At 33.8% G+C, this 18672-nt stretch overlaps 1 protein-coding gene across 2 annotated transcripts in view; it reads right to left on the reverse strand.

The window, feature by feature from the left end:
• The window catches only part of DGKB (diacylglycerol kinase beta), a 368802-nt gene that overhangs the window by 38358 nt on the left and 311772 nt on the right, over window positions 1-18672 (reverse strand). Inside the window, exon 25 of one of the 2 annotated variants that reach the window (XR_007378050.1) lies at window positions 7958-12539. Coding sequence is in view for 1 of the 2 variants with exons in the window: in XM_048950623.1 (XP_048806580.1) it covers window positions 12432-12539 (108 nt within the window). In the remaining variant the exon portion in view is untranslated. Of the gene's footprint in view, window positions 1-626; window positions 12540-18672 lie in introns of those variants that run through there. The other variant, XM_048950623.1, reaches the window with a different exon arrangement.

The raw sequence follows: 18672 nt of genomic DNA on the forward strand, positions 1-18672 counted from the left end.
GGGTAAAATAGCTTATATCATTGCTCAAGTGAAAAATCAAGCAAATAATATTTTTGCCTCTATTTAGATATCACCTCTGGCAAAAATTAAATGTTAATTTACTTTCACATAGCCAGTTTCCATATAACATACAGGAGAGGGAGGAAGAATCTGACTTTAGTCTATTCAGCATCTCTATAAAAAAAAACAGAAAGTTTACAAGGTTTGGGACATTTATTTATCTTAATTCTGCAGTTACAAACATTTATGGGGCCCTTACGGGACAAAAAAGTACAATCTTTTTACATGTTATGGTTTCTGTCTTTTGCCAACAGAACATGAAATAGATGAAAGAGATGCAAAACAGAAAGCCAAAAATTTGAGAGAATAAATCCTCTAGCTGGGTTCATGTTCTCAGCAGATCATGTATAAAAGGGACCTACAGTATAGTCAGTGGGCTATAAATGCATCTGGCAATGAAAATTGCTTGGATGTATGCTACTGTAATATTTAAATGTAGTTATGAACCAGAAACACTTGTCAGACATTACAATGTCACAGAACACGGAGAAGGCCCTGTGCAACTCTTCCCCCCAGCCCACCCCACTCACCTAATAAATCTTGTAAGTTAAGAACAGGTGAGAGACAACAGTTAAATGTAAATATGTGGAAAGAAAGCAGTTTCTGATTTCTCTGGTAATACATAAATAGATCCTTTTGCAGATATTTGGAGGAAGGATTTGAAAGAAGAAAACAGTGACTTTTTAGATATTTCCAGAATAATTTTATTCAAAGATGGTAAAGTCTAAAAGTCTTTTTCTTTAAACTTAAATCTACATTACAAGATAATCATCAGGGCTCCATTAGGATTTACATCACACAAATAGGTACTTTCCTTTGTACTGAACAGATTGTATAGAATGAGAGCTCTAAACCTAGAATGATTTTAGGTACAGATACAAAAATACTTTTTACTAAGGAGGTATAAGCCACTAAGGCCATCTAACTGAGCCTAATTTAACGGGTAATGGAGAAGGATATTAGGGTACAGTATCTGAGAGAGGAAGAGACTGCAAACTGATGACCCAGGAATCTTGTAGAGGTAAACTCTAAATGGATCTGAATAGACAAGAAAATACAAAGACTGATGGAAATACAAAATAACAAACACTTTAATTAAAGTGTGTGAACAAAGCAAAGGAAACAATCTAGCAGAAGGAAAATAAACTGATGGAATACCAAAAATTCGAAAGGTTGAGAAGAATGCAGACAATCAATTATTTTATGACCAAAGGTAAAGATTCAGTAGGGATGAGCAGCAGTCAAATACTGTCAGGTCAGCATAGCAACATGCATGGGAGCAACTGAATGAAGCTAAACAAATAAGGCTAAGAACCACATACCTCTCAGCATTCAGTAAGGCAATGTCACAATAAAAATGGTTACTTTAAAAAATTGCTTTCACTTCTCCTTTACTGCTCAATGAAATAATTTAAAGTCATAATGCCATATGCAACATTTTTCGAAGCCTCAGTAATTCTATTCCTTAGTATCTAAAGAAAGTTAACAATATTTAGGAAATATTTCTTTGGTCTTATGGAAAGTTACTGCTCTTCCTTCTCAGATTATATTTTGTGGCATTTTCTGCTCCAGAACTATGTTGTTCTTACATTTATCTCTGCTGCTTTAAGCTATTAATTGACAATCAAATAACACTGAAACGAATGAGCTGTGAGATCAGTTTTGTATCTTGGGGTAGCTTGAGCTTGAAGATGCACAATAACCATGAAGTATGACAAAACAGTGGTCAAAAGTGTACAGACATTAAAAGATACTGAAAACAGAAAGCTGTATGTAAATACAAGAGAGTGACTACTTCGTACACAGTTTGCATACCTCTGATGTATCACTTTGTAATCAAGGTTTGTACACATACCTGCTTTTAAAAAAAAACAATGTGTTTTTTTTTAATAGCACCTAGCATGAAAGATTTAAGCATGGTAAAGTCTTGACTCACTATGTGTCACTGCTGTTCTACGCATGAAAGACAAGAAATCCAACTGCAGCAGCTAGCTACTTCAGGAAAAAAATAATTAGGAGTGGGTTGTGTTATGCTGTAAACATAGACATAGTTTTGCAGCACTGTGTGGGGACCACTTAGGGCAAAGATACAAAATTTGCTATCAAGTCAATATTTCATTGAATGTACAAGTCCTAAGAGCTAGGCTCAAAGCAACTATTTATGGGCACTCAACCTTGTTGTTACATTACACAGCCAAAATGAGAGTTGCGTTACAGGACCAGTAGCAGGGTGAAACTTCTCAGATACAAGGGTTCAGTAAGCTTTATGATGTGTGAATACTCAAAATTTCTCAACCTTTCTAAAACTTCTTTGCAGACATTTCTCCTGATGATGTTCTGAGCTTTATCACAATATACCAGGGATAAAACAATGACTCTGTAATGGCAACGGCAAACCAATGATTTCAGTAGAGTTGGGATTTCACTCCTTTATCAGTATTTCCATGTTATCTCAGACAAGGCTATAATATTTCGAGCATGAGTGCCAAAGATATGACTTAGTGCCCCACTCTATATTAAGACTTAAAATGCTCTCAAATGGATACATATTGAAATATCAGAAGTTGAATGACAGATTATCTGTATCATCTGCACCTCCTACATGATTAATTGTTCAGTATTAGTTATTCTTGCTGTACTGAGAGAAGTGTTTTAACTGAGAAAAAATGAATTAAACAAATAGTGACTGCTGCTGTGTTTATGTATCTTACAGAAAAGTCGCTTCTCACTGATGAACATCTACACAGTTTGCTTGGAAAATAATGCTTCCTATTTATTTCCATGAAGACCACAACAGATACACAGAATACAGTAACAATATTTGATAGAGCAAGTTCTTGGCTACAAAACACCCTTTCAACATAGGCAATTCACATGAATGAGCTGACTAGACACTCCTGCACAACATGACAGTTGTGCATGGCCATCCTGAACATTGCTTGTCTTTCACATCACTGCCACCACTACTGAAAATGCACTAGCCACAGCCTCACTAAGATCACATCCACTTTTTTCTCCATAAATGCTCAGCAAGTATTGATGAATAGAAGCAATATTTTGTCCTGCAAGGAGAAATTCAAGTCCACATATTTACTTCCTACAGGATTCCAAGTCAGACACCATTTTTTTTTGTCAGACCATTCCTTTGCTGTCATCTACCACATGACAATACTAAAAGGAATATTGGTGGGAAGGCCCAGTCTCACCTGCTATACCACCAACATCTGGCTCTGATGTTGTGAGCCAATATAATAAAGTAGGAGGGATTACTTTTGGAGCAGCTGTCATACTTTGAGGAGATTGTGTACAGAAGGGGAACCAAATCTGGCAAAACAATCTTCATTCTTACAAAACTGTCTCTGCATGCTCTGATGAGGTCTGTTTCACATGATTGTCCAAATTTCTTTATAAACTATTAAAGCTAAGGTTTACCTAATTAGTTAAAAGTCCCCCTGAGACATAAAATACATTACATCTTATTTCTTCAAGACCCCCTTGCCCTGTGGTTTTGGATCAAAAGTTGTTTGAGGTTTCTTATAATGCTATTTTGTTGCACTTGTTGAAATCTGCTTTTACACAGCATGCCATTTTGCTGTGTTTTGTAAAGGAAATACACAGTAAAAATAATTGGGAACTGCTTCATATTTATACCTTTTCACTGCATTTGAGATTATATAGTAGCACAAATGATTTGAAGAGGAAGAGTAACCTGTGGCAAGTTTGGTTATTTATTACCTGTTCGTACTCTTCTATTTTTAGATAGATGTTACTCAAGAAACCCATAACATTTAACGCATTTCTGATTTTCTAACAGTTCTTCTCCACCCACCCCCTGCTCCCCTTTTCTATTTTTTCCTTCTGCTTCAGTGCATCTGATCCCCAGTATTCTGCCTTGCTCTTAGTTGAGAAAACAACTGTTCTGGTCATATTTGAATGCTTGACTAGCTCTCATGATAGCACACATTTCTACGCACAGACCAACAGGGAGTAATTGGCATCTGCCATAAGATTTTTTTTTGCCCAAGATTCAGCAGGCACACCAAGGAAAAACTATATATCATCTCACATACAGTATTAACTCTTTGGCAGAGAAAACTGATATATCTGACAAAGTGACAGGATTCCCATCAGAAGAAGAGAATCTTATCTTGCACTGAAGGAACATGACATTTTCTTAATGCCCCATTAACTTCATGTGAATCCACTTACCTCATATCCCAAGACAATAAAAATAAAACCATTGGTTTTGTTGCACCACGTATTTTATCACTATATCTACTGGGTTAGATGTTCTAGCATTTTTTTGTGATAAAGGTGCAGCGACCAGAAGAGAGGCAGCAGAACTGTAGGCAGCCTACATGTTTTAAGTAACTGTGAAGTCAAAAGCTTTCATAGATTAGTTATCACACAGTATTAGCCAACAATTCATCCTAAAGTTTAAATGACACACTGAGGACTGCAGGATTTCATGAATTATAGTAATACACATGTGCCTTTACCATTATGATCCAACAACTCTGTCCATTCACTTACAGTGTATTTGGTACCTTAAAAGGAAGTATTGCTCCAAATATGTCTTGTCAATAACTTATTTTGCAGTCCAACAATATTTATCTGTTTTTCACTTTATGATACTTAAATTATAATCCTATACTAATGAGGTTTTCCTTCTTTAACTGTCTGCCCACTCCATTTTATTTATAAATAGTCAGTTGAGAGAATTATTAAGAAAAATCTTGACTTTTAACTTATCTCATTACCCATTTTCTTTCAGGGAGAAGATAGACCTATATAGATAAATTCATCTGAAACAGGAGGAACTGTGAATAAAACAAATCTCCTCAAAGATAACTCATGTACTTAAATAATAAAAATGCAGAGATGTAACTTAAAGACTAGAATTTCACTTGTAGCATTTTAGTCTGGTGACAATTACAGCAGTGTGAAGTCTAAACTTTCATTTCAGGAGCTTGAACAAACGCTAAACATTTTCACATTCTCTTACAGGAATTAAAATTACGTTGAGATTGAAACAAAATATGCCACTTATATTACAATATTAGTTAATAGCTGCATTCATAAAATGCCAATATGAAGTAAAACCTTACACTTCCATTTGACATTCAAGAGTAAAAACATGTTTATATTTAAAGTGGCAAGCCTGATTTTTCTCTAAAATGAAAATAGGGGAAAATTACATCAGTTGAGTAAGATGTGTGCCTCTGTACAGTTCTGTGTATTATTGTGAAACAGATGATAAGAATATTGTTGACCAGATCTAGTGAAAAAATATGAAGCTCTCAATTCTCTTGTCAGTGCAAGGCTTGACTTTACAGAATGGACAGCTGTCCATTACAAGCCTCATGTAAACTGCTTGCACATATCAACAGTTGAACCATTAACAGATTGATTAAAAAGAATGATAAAAAAAATCATTGTTGATTGGTGTAAAAGAGATGAAAATTTCTTAATCCATGTGTATATACTGCACTGGGGTAAAACTTAGTATAGCTCATTTTTACCCACAAGTCCTCCCAAACTACTTAGAACTAAAAAGTTGGTGGCATTTCTTTCATTAATGTGCCTGATGGACTGAATTTAAACACATTGAAGTAAAGCTCAGGTCAAACAAAACAGATCTTCCTTCACTTGATTACTTACACGTACACCATAGACAACGGACACTCATCTCTAAATTAAAATTGTATTCTTTGTAATTCTAGAGCAGGAGAAAACGATTGGAATTCACTCATTCACAAATACACATGAAAAAAATCCACAATCTCCCTTTGTTATTATAATTTTATGGGATAACACCTATGCCTTTTGCAACAGACAGCCCAACAGCTGGGCAGAAAGGACAGCAGTAATCCTCATTTTGCAAAATCTGATAGTCTCACTAAGAAACATACAAATCACCTCTTATCTGTCCACAGATGTGATTTTTTTCCTCAGTTAATGTAAATAGACTGACAAGCCTGCAGATTGACAACTTGTATTTTCTTGTTGACAAGCAAAAAAAAAAAGACCATAAATATTTCACCCAGACAGTAAGCAGCATTCACTTCCCTGTCCAGAAAAGCTACCGATTAGAGCAAATTGATATGTTGCTTCACAGAATGTATGAACCTCAGTGAAATAAATAAACAAATCACATTTACTTCAAGTAGGTCAGCCAGCAGCTAAGTATTTATTTTTAGCCATTATTAACTCTTGACAATAAAAAAAACCTCCAAATCTTTGTTTCCCACTCAGACCTGACAATTCCTAGTGTTCACTATGAAACTCCTGCTTCATCATCAGTATAGCTACCACCTTTCTATAAATAAGAAAGCCTGGTGATTATCACTTACTCTTCGCATTAGTCATATTTAAAGAGTGCCCTGAGGTGCTTCTCATGTACTCTCTTTGAATAATGAATCAGAAAGAAAGGAAGCAGTCTCTGAAATACCACCATGCTGAAATTCTCCATGCTTACAACATACCTATTTATAACTTCAAACTGTAGGGCAGTTTGACAAAATGGAGCTGATGGTCAATGTAGAAGTTTACCTTCTTCAGCTATTCTTGTTAAATTAAGATAAACCGATAATGGGAAAGGTCTGTCCATACCCCTACCACACACACACATACAAATACAGTAATTACTACTTAACTAACTTAAACAAAACTTTACTACTATGCAAGATACATTATAATGCATTATTATTTTCTGAAAGAAGTGATGGTACTGAGATTTTCTACTTCATTTTTTTCTTTGCTCTTTTTCTCCTGAAAGATACTGAAGCCACACTTCAATTTCACTCTATGCCTGCAAAGGCAACGGTGCCTACCAAGATACTCATTACTACATTAACATGACTACTCTTCTCCTGTCCTCTCAGCCCCAACTGGAACAGGCACTACAAGAGGTGCAGGACTTGCTGAAAAGCAGAAACTAGTTTTACAAAGAACGAAATCTGGAAATGGCTCAATGATGCTGCAGTGGGCACAGTAATTAAACAACCCTATTCCTGCACAGGGCTCCATGAGGCTCCATGAAACCACTGTGAACTTGACAATACTTTTGCTGCATCCAAGTAAAAAGCTATCTGACAACAAGTTGTTTAAATTTTCCTGCCCCAAATATTGTATTCTTCCAAAAGGCTCATTGGCCACAGAACAACTTCACAGGAGAGATCAAACGTGCTTATTTAAAAATTAACATAATATCCAGCAACTGATTGCTAACTAGGGTACATAACCCAGCAGGCCCTCCATAGAAGAAGACCAGGTTTGACAGAAAACAAATAACTTCGACAAACCTGGACAGAGCTTGCACCATCAAATGAGCATTCCCGCACAGCTCGTCCTCAGATCCTCATGTGCCATGAATGTTCACCTATTAGTTTATATCCCTTTAATGGAGATTTAACTTCCAGATCTGGCATGTTGATTTATTTTCCAGCCAGGGGTACTGCAAGGCTTTTACTCACCTCAACAGGACCACAAGAAGTTTCCTTCCTTATATGCAATGAAAACAAAATGCTTTCAGACCTCGTAGAGCTAGAGACAAGTAGCAATTATCTGACAAGAGGCTGGCATATTCTTTACCACTCTTGCATAAAACATGGAGCAGTTCTTCTTGTAACCACCTCAGCTTTCTAAATTCATTTATTAACTTCCCTGCTAACTGCTTAGCAGTTTTGCACAACTTACTTAAAAGCAAGGGCAATTTTTTTTTTTTTTTTTTTCCAAATTATGAAAGCACCCAGCCTAGAAGATTCTTTACCTGTTTAATTATATGTACGGTTAACAAAAGCACAGTTAGAAGAGTGGTATGGTTAGGATGGTATTTTACAGGTTTGCAGTTAGAAAGATTATCATGATGGAAGACAATCAAAAATGAAATGCTCACCCATGTCTTAGGCTCACAGTAGAAAATACCAGGAATCTCCAGAAAGAGATCTCTCCTCTGTGGCAATCAGCCCTTAAATGAGGTCTAAGAGAGGTACAGCCAGGCTCCACCTCTTCCAGTCACACAGATGAATTGCCTTCACCTGTGCTCCCATGTCTGACTTAGTCCTTGCCTCAGGTGATCAATCAGTGGTTCAGGCCATGACTCAGCAGTTCCCATACAATTATATATAAGATATTATATATCTTTCATTCACAAATCTTTCTCCCTTCACTGGAAAGGCTGAATGAGGTTCCACTTGGATCTAACTCCTATGACGTTCCCCACAAAAGAAAAAAATAAACAAAAAAACAACAACACCATCCACATCCCTCATTCTAAGTAGAACAAGACTCCAGATTAATGTAATTAATTTTGTTGGCACATCAATTCTCATTAGTCTCAAATAACTTTACCTGGCCTCTCTGGCCCCACACAATTTTTGTGGTGTGTTTTGTACATTTTTTTGCATATCACTTTTAACATTTGTTTTTTTTTCATTGCTTAGCAGAGTTCATCTCTGTTCTTCCCTGAATTTCTTGTCTAGAGGTAATTATTCTGGATTTTTTTTCTTTTTTCTTTTTTCTTTTTCTTTTTCTTTCTTTTTTTTTTTCCAGATTTGCAGCCATTTCCTTTAGTCTTCTCCAGACAGATGATGGATACACTCCTTTAAAGTGGCTGCTTCCCAGGAAGTCTTCCTTCCTACGATCTTTGCCAAAGTTATAAGTCCCAGTAACAAGGTGGGATTGAAGTAACTTACAGAATATTGCTAGTATCTTAAATTGTGAATAGACAAGCTTGTTGGAAATGTCTGAACATCCATAGTCTCAGCAATAAAAGAAAAACATCAACTACAAAAAACAAAACAAAACAAAAAACAACAACAACAACAACAACAAAAAACCAAACCAACAAAATAAAACCAACAGAAACAGCAAAAGAAATCAACCACACTCAAAAAAGGATGTTTTTCTCTTAGTTTCTTATAACATCAAACACAGGTACTCTGCCTGTAATTACTTCTTTCACTGATATTTTCAAACATGATGACTTGTCGACTTTATTTGCAATAGATAATTTTAAATATTAGGTAATCATTGGTATGACTTACATGTAATAAAACAGAGTTGATAAGAATGAGACTATGTTATAGGTCATCTACTTGTTTCAGAAACTAATATTAAATGTTTCTTAGATCATCAAAGTCCTAAGTGTATTAGCATGTTACCTGATCTAGTGTATGCATACATACTCCAATAATCACAAAACATGACATCTAACCCCCAGCTTTAAATAATTGTGATGGCATACATACAAATACCTTGCAAGTACTGGAAGCAGTAACACTGTATTAGTCTCTGCACCGAATTCTGACTTTAATAGGAACTGAATTGAAAGTGATGCTTTCCTCAGCACATTGGCCACTTGCAACATCCTACTAGGGAGATGAAAATTTTGCCAATTCAGTGCCAGACATAATTTCTACATTGTTACAATTTCCATTCATGTTGTAAATGTCATTAATGAGACCTGAAGGAATACCTCACTGTAAACTGTGGAAGGTTTACAGGTACTACTCTTAATATCCAGTCAATATAAGAACAGTTCATCTATACATACATATATTCATAGCTTCACTTCCTATACAAAGATGTAACTTCACAATGCTAGTTCTGCACACATTGAAGTGCAAGAGAAAAAAAAAAAAGAAATTCTCTTTCATTACACCAAACATTTCCTTTCATAGAATGTTTTATGTGCTCTAAGCTTTTCATCAACACATTCAGCTTGATCATGGTTTTATATTATTAGAGGCCACTGTAAACAAATAAACAAACACAATTTACAGACAGACAGGATGTCACTGATATCATGTGTCAATGTGTAGTATAATAGCTGCTCCATTATACTTTGCTACCATAAGTATTGATACAAACTGACAAATGCATCTGGATTTACCTTTTATACAACTAATCAGAACTGTATGTAATTGTGATTACATGATTAACCATCTATTCCTCTTTATATGAAAAAGCATGTTGTGAACAATTTGCTATTCAGACTGGCACTTTTAAAATTGCATACATTATTAAAGAATAGCTTATGTATCTTTTTATTTGTTTTCAAAGTTACAATGTTCATGAGATAATCACAGAGAACATTATATATTATCATTAAACACATCTTTGCCACAAAAAGTTAAGAGCATTGGTAGAAAATCCTATGTCAAATTATCTGAAAATATCACCTATAACCTCTATATAACACCTATAATTTCATAAAACCAATGTGCACTTTATGTAATATTATGTCAGCAAGTTCCTTCTCTTTGCAGATATCGTTACTTTGATAATCACATATATTTGCAGTCAACATGTGCATTGAATACTTTTGTGTTTGTAAGCTTGCAATGCACTGGAAAAAAAGGAGTTCGCTAGTATGGTAACTAATCGGACCCATCACTGGACCCAAGAATGGGGAACTAGAAGATCTTAATTTTAGGAAATAATTAACCCCCTATTTTTCTACCTAATGCTGAACATAACATTAATCAGTATTTACCTCCTAATGTTTACAGAACACTGATTGTATATTTCAAAATCATAAGTGCTACCAACTATATACTGACTTTTATTTCGGCATCTATTATATAAATTAGGGTTCTGTTGAATTCTTACTGAAGAAGAAATTATATCAACTTTAAGTACATGCACAGTATCGTGCACTACAGAACAATCAAATAATATTTTTTGATGGAGAAATGAATCAATAGAAAAATAGATTTAATAAACATTAACATTTAAAAATCTAGATAAAAATGGGAAATCATGCATTTCACACAAAGTTTTACTTTTTTTGTCTTTTTTTGATGAAATTTCTGAGAACTTAAGACATGCAGAGATGAGAAGCAGCTCACTCTGAGCAAAGAACAATGTTAAGACTGCACAGAAGTTTTGATTGAGCCTGTTGATATGCAAGACTAAAAAAAGTTGCCATTCTTGGACTTCCCTTCAACATTAGACAATGTTGTGCAAACCTCAGACAAATCCCTGTATTATGATTTCTAAGCTGTTAGGAAGTCTCTCAGAGGGCTAAGTAAAAATCTGGAAAATTGTTTCCCCCAAATTTATTACAAGGGATGTTTTTATTCCAGGCAACAGACTACGAAAGGGAAATGGATACCAGTTTATCCTTTCCTTAATATATTAATTCATAGGACAAGTAAACTATGGATAGCATAGATATATAAATAATAATTAAAATAAAATTAGACATATACTTAATTTTCCAATGTTTAAACTATGTATGTTTCAATATTTAGAATATGTGTTTACCAGCTTATGAAATAGATGAAAACTATTTCTTTGCAATTTAATGTTTTTTGTTTTTTTTTTTTTCCCATCCCAACATTTGTCAGGACATTGCCGACATAATCAAAAGAACTCTAAATTTTCAGAGGTGAGTCTACTCCAGTGATCTTGATTAGTTATGAATTAACCTATTTCTCTGAAGTATCCTTCACTAAATCTTTGGTGGGTAATGCACTTTATTAAGCATGAGCTTTGGTTATTTGTGTGCATACACGCAATACTATTGGTCAATAATGCAGAATGATTTAAAGTTTGCTATGCTCCAGAGATGTATTGCTCATGAAAATGATTCTAGTGTTTCAACAAATGACACTGATAGCTACTTTTGCAAATACTACTATCTTCAATCTTTGAATGATCTCTTTAACCAGATAATTTTTACTCAAACTTCAAGTCTTGCAAAAATCTACACAAGAACAATCATAATCATTTGAATATTGCATACAATGAATTTTAAGTTTTCAGCAGGTACAGTTACATACATAGGAGTTATCAGAATAAGATTTAAGATTTGAATACTTAGCTGAATAAAAATATTCTCAGGGTAGAAACAAATGATAAAATATAAGTAAAAGTTAATGAGACCGGTAATAAACTTTACTCTGAACCAGGTCTCATTGGTTATTGATGTGGAGATGTTTGATTCAAGAGACACTACTGAACTTATTGCAAATGATCATTATAATAGAAAAAAGCACACACAAAAAAATAGAAATGCAAAGGAGAGAAAATCAAATTACCCATGGCATTCCCTTCCTATATTCCATGGCAGAATTATCTCATAGATTAATAAATGGTACTTCATGCAACAACTACAACAAAAAAAATGCTGTATCATCTTATGTAAACATCTGCTTTCTTCATGCAAAATGCCTACAAACCTGTGACAATAACTTTTTTTTCTAATAGCATAGTTTTACATTAGCTCAGTTACAGAAACTATTAAATGAAAATCCATGAATTTGCAAGTAGAAGATATTCTAAAATTTTTGAAAGATTTCCAGCATAAATATTCCAAAGCCCAACAAAGCTAATTGATTTTCTAAAAACTAAACTACACACACTTATTCCTTGCTGTGGTGCCTTGTTCTTTTGATGATAGAAGAGAAAAGACCAGTTTTTGGAGGAGGACCCATCAACATAGGGGCTTGGTTCTTGTGGGTAATTTTTATCTGAGGGAAGAAAGAAGAAAATCATAGTTATCCCTTGAGCTAGTTAAATTCCTATGTACAAGTATCTGAAATGTCTGAATCATCTTTACATACAATTTCTAAACCTTCATTTAATCAATCAAGGAAAGAAAAAGACCTTTGTTTTTTTTGAATGATGCTACATATTCAGTAAGCCAATGTATGTATAATCATTGTTACCACAAATACTTTCAATTATACATGCAATCAATGTTACAAATAGTATACAAAAAATGCAGGCTGATATCTGATCTTACTTCTTGACTGTGGGACATTCTGCATGCTGCTGAATATTTTACTTACATGTAAAATATAGAATATATAGAAGATGAGAATTTAGAAGTTGGACACACATGATGAAAGACCAAACTGTTGCCTATCACTAAGATAGAGGCTGTATCATTGTATGCTCTGTTTACATTTCTAATCAAGCTGTATCTGTTTTCTAACACAGGACACTATTTAATTTCAAAATAAGCACTATGAATGAAAGCAAAAAATTAACACATAAAAAGGGTAAAAAAGGATGAACTAGGATTCTAATTTGTTCATTAATTATTAGTAGAATAGACTCAAATATTGAAAATCCTATTTAAAACACTTTGCAAGACTGCTCTAAAGCCACCCATTTTTGATTTCTTTGATATAAAACTACGAATCACCTTATATGAGACAACCTTAAAGTAGATTATGTCTGCAATTTTCTCTAATTCAAGTCTAAATTAGAGAAGACATTTTATGAATGTATGCTATGCTCAAAGCTAATTGAAAGCAATTATCAAAGTGGCATTTTGTCTGTGACTTTAAGATACATTGTAAGATAATAAATGATTCTCATTATGTAATAAAAAGGTCACATCTTGCCTTTGGGCTAGTGATGCTAAGAGTTTTTCAAAAGCAATCCGAGACATTTTCTTTAGTGAACTACGACTAATACAAGAACCATCACTTATTAAATATCAGTTGTCATCTGCATAGTACCTACATCAGAGATGGGTATTTCTTTCCAAAAGAAACACCACCTCATTAAAAAACTGGAAAAATATATCTCTTAAAGTGCGTACCTGACATTTTCAAGTTAAAATGAATATCCTTCTCTTGTCATTCACTAATAGTAATGAAACAAAAAATGTATGCCACGTGGACAGGCTCATTAAAGTATAGATCAGGACATTTCTTGGGGTGGAAATTTACATTACAATATAAGGAAACCAAAAAATCCCAACAGAATAAGAGAGTTTATTTAACTCAGAGCCTTTAGGCTATTTTCCAAATATTCTTTTTTTTTTTTTAATGCTACCTTTGTACACTAGTCTTGAACTTCATATGTGACTTCTTCTTGTCAAGACTCTTCATTAGTATCAAATTTAGTAGGTTTTTTTTTTTTTCAACCTACATTAATTTCACACAGAAAATAACTCCTGCTTTCAAAGACTGGCATCAACATATTTTCTCACATAAAATTCTTCAGGCACCAGTTTGGAAGCCAAATCTCAGGGTAAGTTGGCATTTTTCCATTGATGTCACGTTAAACCAGCTGATGATCTAGTCCTGAAAAATTGCCTCAAGTATTTCTGTAACTTTCATATGCTTCATGAAACATATTTTGTGTTTCAGGAATAATGATGACATCAGCCTGATCCTGAGGACCAACACCTGAAATAATCTGCACATGCGGTGAGTGAATTCTTTGAGAGTTATGAGGGTTCAAGCAGATTACAGGATTTGGCCATGATGAGGCAACCGAAATGTCTTCAGAATTTCTTTCAGAAGTAAATCATAATGATTTCATCTTAAAATAAATAAAAGAGCAGAGCTCAAAAGAAGGCTTTAGTATGAAGAGGTGAGGTCATCCTGAGACCTCATACAGATTGCATGTTGGATTGGGGCTGTTCAATGCTGCTGAGAGTGAATGCAATTACATATTGAGAAAATATTTATCATTTTTATATTTGTCATGCTCTTTTTTGGCTTGAGCCATCTGTTTCAGAGAACATGACCTCTTCAGTATGTTGTATCCTATCAGCTGAGATCAGCCAAGTTGCACAAACAAGATTAACCACTCATGCATATGAGGATGGAGTCCTATATACATTTTTCTGAGACATATTTTCAACTCTTGTAAATTGGCCACAATCCAATGACATAATATACTCTACATTCTGAAAATAATAATGAAAAAAAAAATGTTAACTAAGTATATTTTTTACTTATGCACAATAGTGTAATTAACAATGCACTGGTTAACAATGACAACCATTGATAACTTATTATCCTGAAAAAAAAAAATATATATATATATATATTTACACATATATTTTACCTTTGGGTCACAAAAGATCACTCTTGTTGTAATAGACACTGTACAATTGCACAACATTGCCCAAAAGATACTTTGTCTTTCTCACGACTTTCAGGCAATGTCTTTCTGTCCCAGACTCTTGTTGCTGCTCCTATTTGCATACTGGCAATAGTAGCAGAGGGTGTTGTGAGTGTGGTTGACAAGTGAACGTACGTACTTCAAGATGGGTCTCAGAAAGAGAAATAGCATAGCAGGTAAAGTGGGGCTGAACACACAGAGTGCTCTAAACAAGACTGAAATGGAGACAAAAGCAACCACACAAAACCCCTTAACAAACAAACATTAAAAAAATAAAAATAAATAAAAAGAGGAAAAAAAATCTTAAATTACAAGCAACCAAGATTTGATTTACTTAATATTCAACAAACTCACTTCTTATAATTGTGTATAAATTCTGTGTTCATCTAATGTCTAGAGACTAACTTTCATCATATGGATTTATTCTCTCCTGCAAGTAACATCGTGTCTTTATTATGAGAAGCACAATTTTTAAAGCTTTAAAAAGCTCTGAATAAGATGTGATAGTTTGTTGTTTTTCATTCTTCTATGGTGAACCTGTGATTTCCTTGCACAACGTGCACATAAAACCAGAGAAAAAGAGAGTGGTCAGAAATAAACACACAAAAAGTTCAAACCATAACCTAACATTTTTAGCAGCTGATGATATCCAGATAAACATACTCATGCCAAATAGTCAGGAATACTTGAAAATCATTTTAGAGATCGTTTATCCAAGTTGACTGAAAGCATGGATGATAATTTAAACAAACTAGAGAAGTCAATGAAATGCTACTAGAGGAAAAATGCAATAGAATACTTCTATTTGACAAATTTGGAAGAAATTTAAAAGTACAAAAAAAAGTAAATAACATAATTTCATTTAGGAAGAAATTAAATAGACATATGAATTGCTAATATATCTTGATCTCTTTTTTTTTTTTTTAATTGAAAGCCTCATATACAATATTATAGACATACATACTACATATATTTACAACTCAATCTGTTGAAGTCACTGGAAAAAGTCTCATTCACTAACCAAACCCAAGATTATAGCCTTTGAATTCATGATCATAGAAACTTAAAGGACTGCTCTATCTGGTAAATATGCTTAGCATAAAAATATTGCTATTGTAATTTTGAAGTCACCTTTCTATCACTAGAAAGTGTGTCTAACAATGTATTCGTGGGAAGGGACAAAAGATTCATTAAAAAGTAAAATTCTTGAGAAAGAAGTAGGTATTGCATTCTACTTGGATTTTTTTTTATAAAGGAGCAGGAAGAATATTTATAAATTCATAATTATATTTATAAATGCTTAATTTGAAATTTGTTTTGGGGCAGGTCAGAGTTCCAAAATATGCCTCAAAGCCACATTAACACAACATATCCACTCAATAAAAAGCTGCAAATATCAACATTTTTAGTGTAAAAGCTATTATCTCTTTAAGGTCAATCAGTTTTGCATATATGCTAATATTTTGACAGTGTGTGCTAGCTCTCTCTATGCTTCTGACTTCACAGAATGCCTAAATACTTACTATTAGCACGGAAATACAATTACAAGCTGCAATGCTAATTAAAAATATAAAACTGAGAATGGAGACAATCAGCTGTGCTTTTAATAGTTCAATTAATATAGAAAAATTAACTCTGTATTTTATGGATAAAGAGATGGTAAAAACCCTCAAAGTATCTTAAAACAAATAAGTAAACAAAAACCTTAGTAAACTCTTCAAGAAAAACGCTAAAGCCTAGCTGGGGAAAAAAAAAAAAAAAAAAAGATTGGATTTGCTAGTTTATAGTCATTTTTTTTCATGTTATGAGCAAGATTTTGCTGTTGACAGGTTTGAGTGTATAAAGGATTTTCCAGTTTGGATGCTCCTTTGCCATCCCCTTTACAGGAAATTGATGGATGCAACACTTCTGTATCACAGGAGTGGCAAACACTTTTATCTTCTTGTAGATGATCAAGAGCTGTACTGGGTGACTGAATGTAGGCAGTGGTATAAAAATTAACCTGAGACTTGCATCATGTGACATTTTGGTCAAATCTCTCAGGTCTAGATCAGTTGTTTTAAATATAGCATTATGCAACACATCTTTTAAACAAATTTCTTAACAATATTATTGTGCAGAGTGCAATCAAATCTAATCAGTTTGGCATTAATTAAACTCTAATAATATACTCTAGTCTCTCTCCTAAGTAGTATGATCCGTTTCCCCTTCACACAGGTAGATTGGAAAACATTACGGTGTCATCATAATTTTTAAACATACTGAGAAAATGACAGAGCTGCAAAATTAAAATAAATGATTAATGGCATTTTTTTCATGTTTTGTACTAATAGGTATCACTGAGGTTTTAAATTAATAGAGCTGTCAAGCTTCGGGTTGTTACAGATCCAGGGCAGAACGAAAATGGAAATTATGTATTCCACAGACACCTAAAGATGACACTTCAGAATATTTCAAATTTTAATTAGTAGGTGCAATTGTTTTTTTCTCCCTCCTCCCTAAAACCACTGCAAATTAATTGGCAATTAGTCACAACTAATTCTTTTCTTAACAATCTGAACTGGAAAGAAAGGTGCATTACATGTAGAGTATTTGTCTGGGGTGCAGAAAGCACACATGCAGCAAATTGCTTTGTCAATTACAAAAACTACTGTTGTGAAATTAAGAAAAAATATGCTTAGGTAAACAAAGCTAATTAATGTGCAGTGTACCTGTGAACACAAAAAATAATGCCCAGATTCATGATAAAAGTGTTAGAGGCACAATGAGCAACGCAGGTCTTGAAACACAAAGTATGCACGTTGTTGTGGGGGGAAAGTGCAGCATTTCAGTAGAAGACCTAACCCTTTTTTTTCTAGCTTCCACTCTAGAATTTCATTTGGGGCTTAATTGTGTTGGAACTGTCTATCACTGTACTAACACAAGCTACCACACCTACAACTCAGTTTATCTTTGCTCAAAAGAAACAGATAAAAATTTAATTTCCCATAATATAAAAAAAATATTATTACATTCAATGACATGGATAGAGGTTACTTTACCAACTGATAATCTGTAAGAACAGCTGCAAATTCTTTATAACATCAGTGAATGAATGGCTTGGGTCAGAATGGACCTCAACGGATCTACAGAAAAAGAAATCTCAGTTTTTCCTTCAACTAGCTCTAGGAGATCACAAATATGATTAACAGTACTTTTATTCTTGTTTCTGTCTGGACTAAAGTACAAAGGCGGACTTCACAGTGTCCTTTGTGCTCACACTCCACATCTTTATGGACTAAAGGCAAGGCTAAAGAAACCATACATTCATTAATTTATTCGAACTTATTTTAAGGTGCACACAAATCCTAATATAATGAAATATAATTTCTGAGTTCCATTATTAAATGGCTTCTTACAAGTTTTCCTACCAGTAAATAGTAAATAATAAAAAATACTATTAAAGATAAATATTTCAGATGATTTTATTTCTGCCAGCCCATCAGATAGGCTCTGAGTATGGATTACCATTTTCATTCCTTCATCAAGGCAATATTCTTTCACATTTTGTACACATTTCTCTCTTCATTTTAATCTAATTATACTAGCAGCTTGACATTATAACAGACATGATGCCAATCAAGTCAGGAATAGATGAAGGAACTGAAATCACAGTTATTAAGATGGAATATTCCTATAGATTTTTCAAAACAATACTAATATTTTATGTAGCTAAATTGAAAGATTACTTTTCTT

Source organism: Lagopus muta, chromosome 7 (assembly GCF_023343835.1).
Source record: "Lagopus muta isolate bLagMut1 chromosome 7, bLagMut1 primary, whole genome shotgun sequence".
In the NCBI taxonomy this organism is placed as follows: domain Eukaryota; kingdom Metazoa; phylum Chordata; class Aves; order Galliformes; family Phasianidae; genus Lagopus; species Lagopus muta.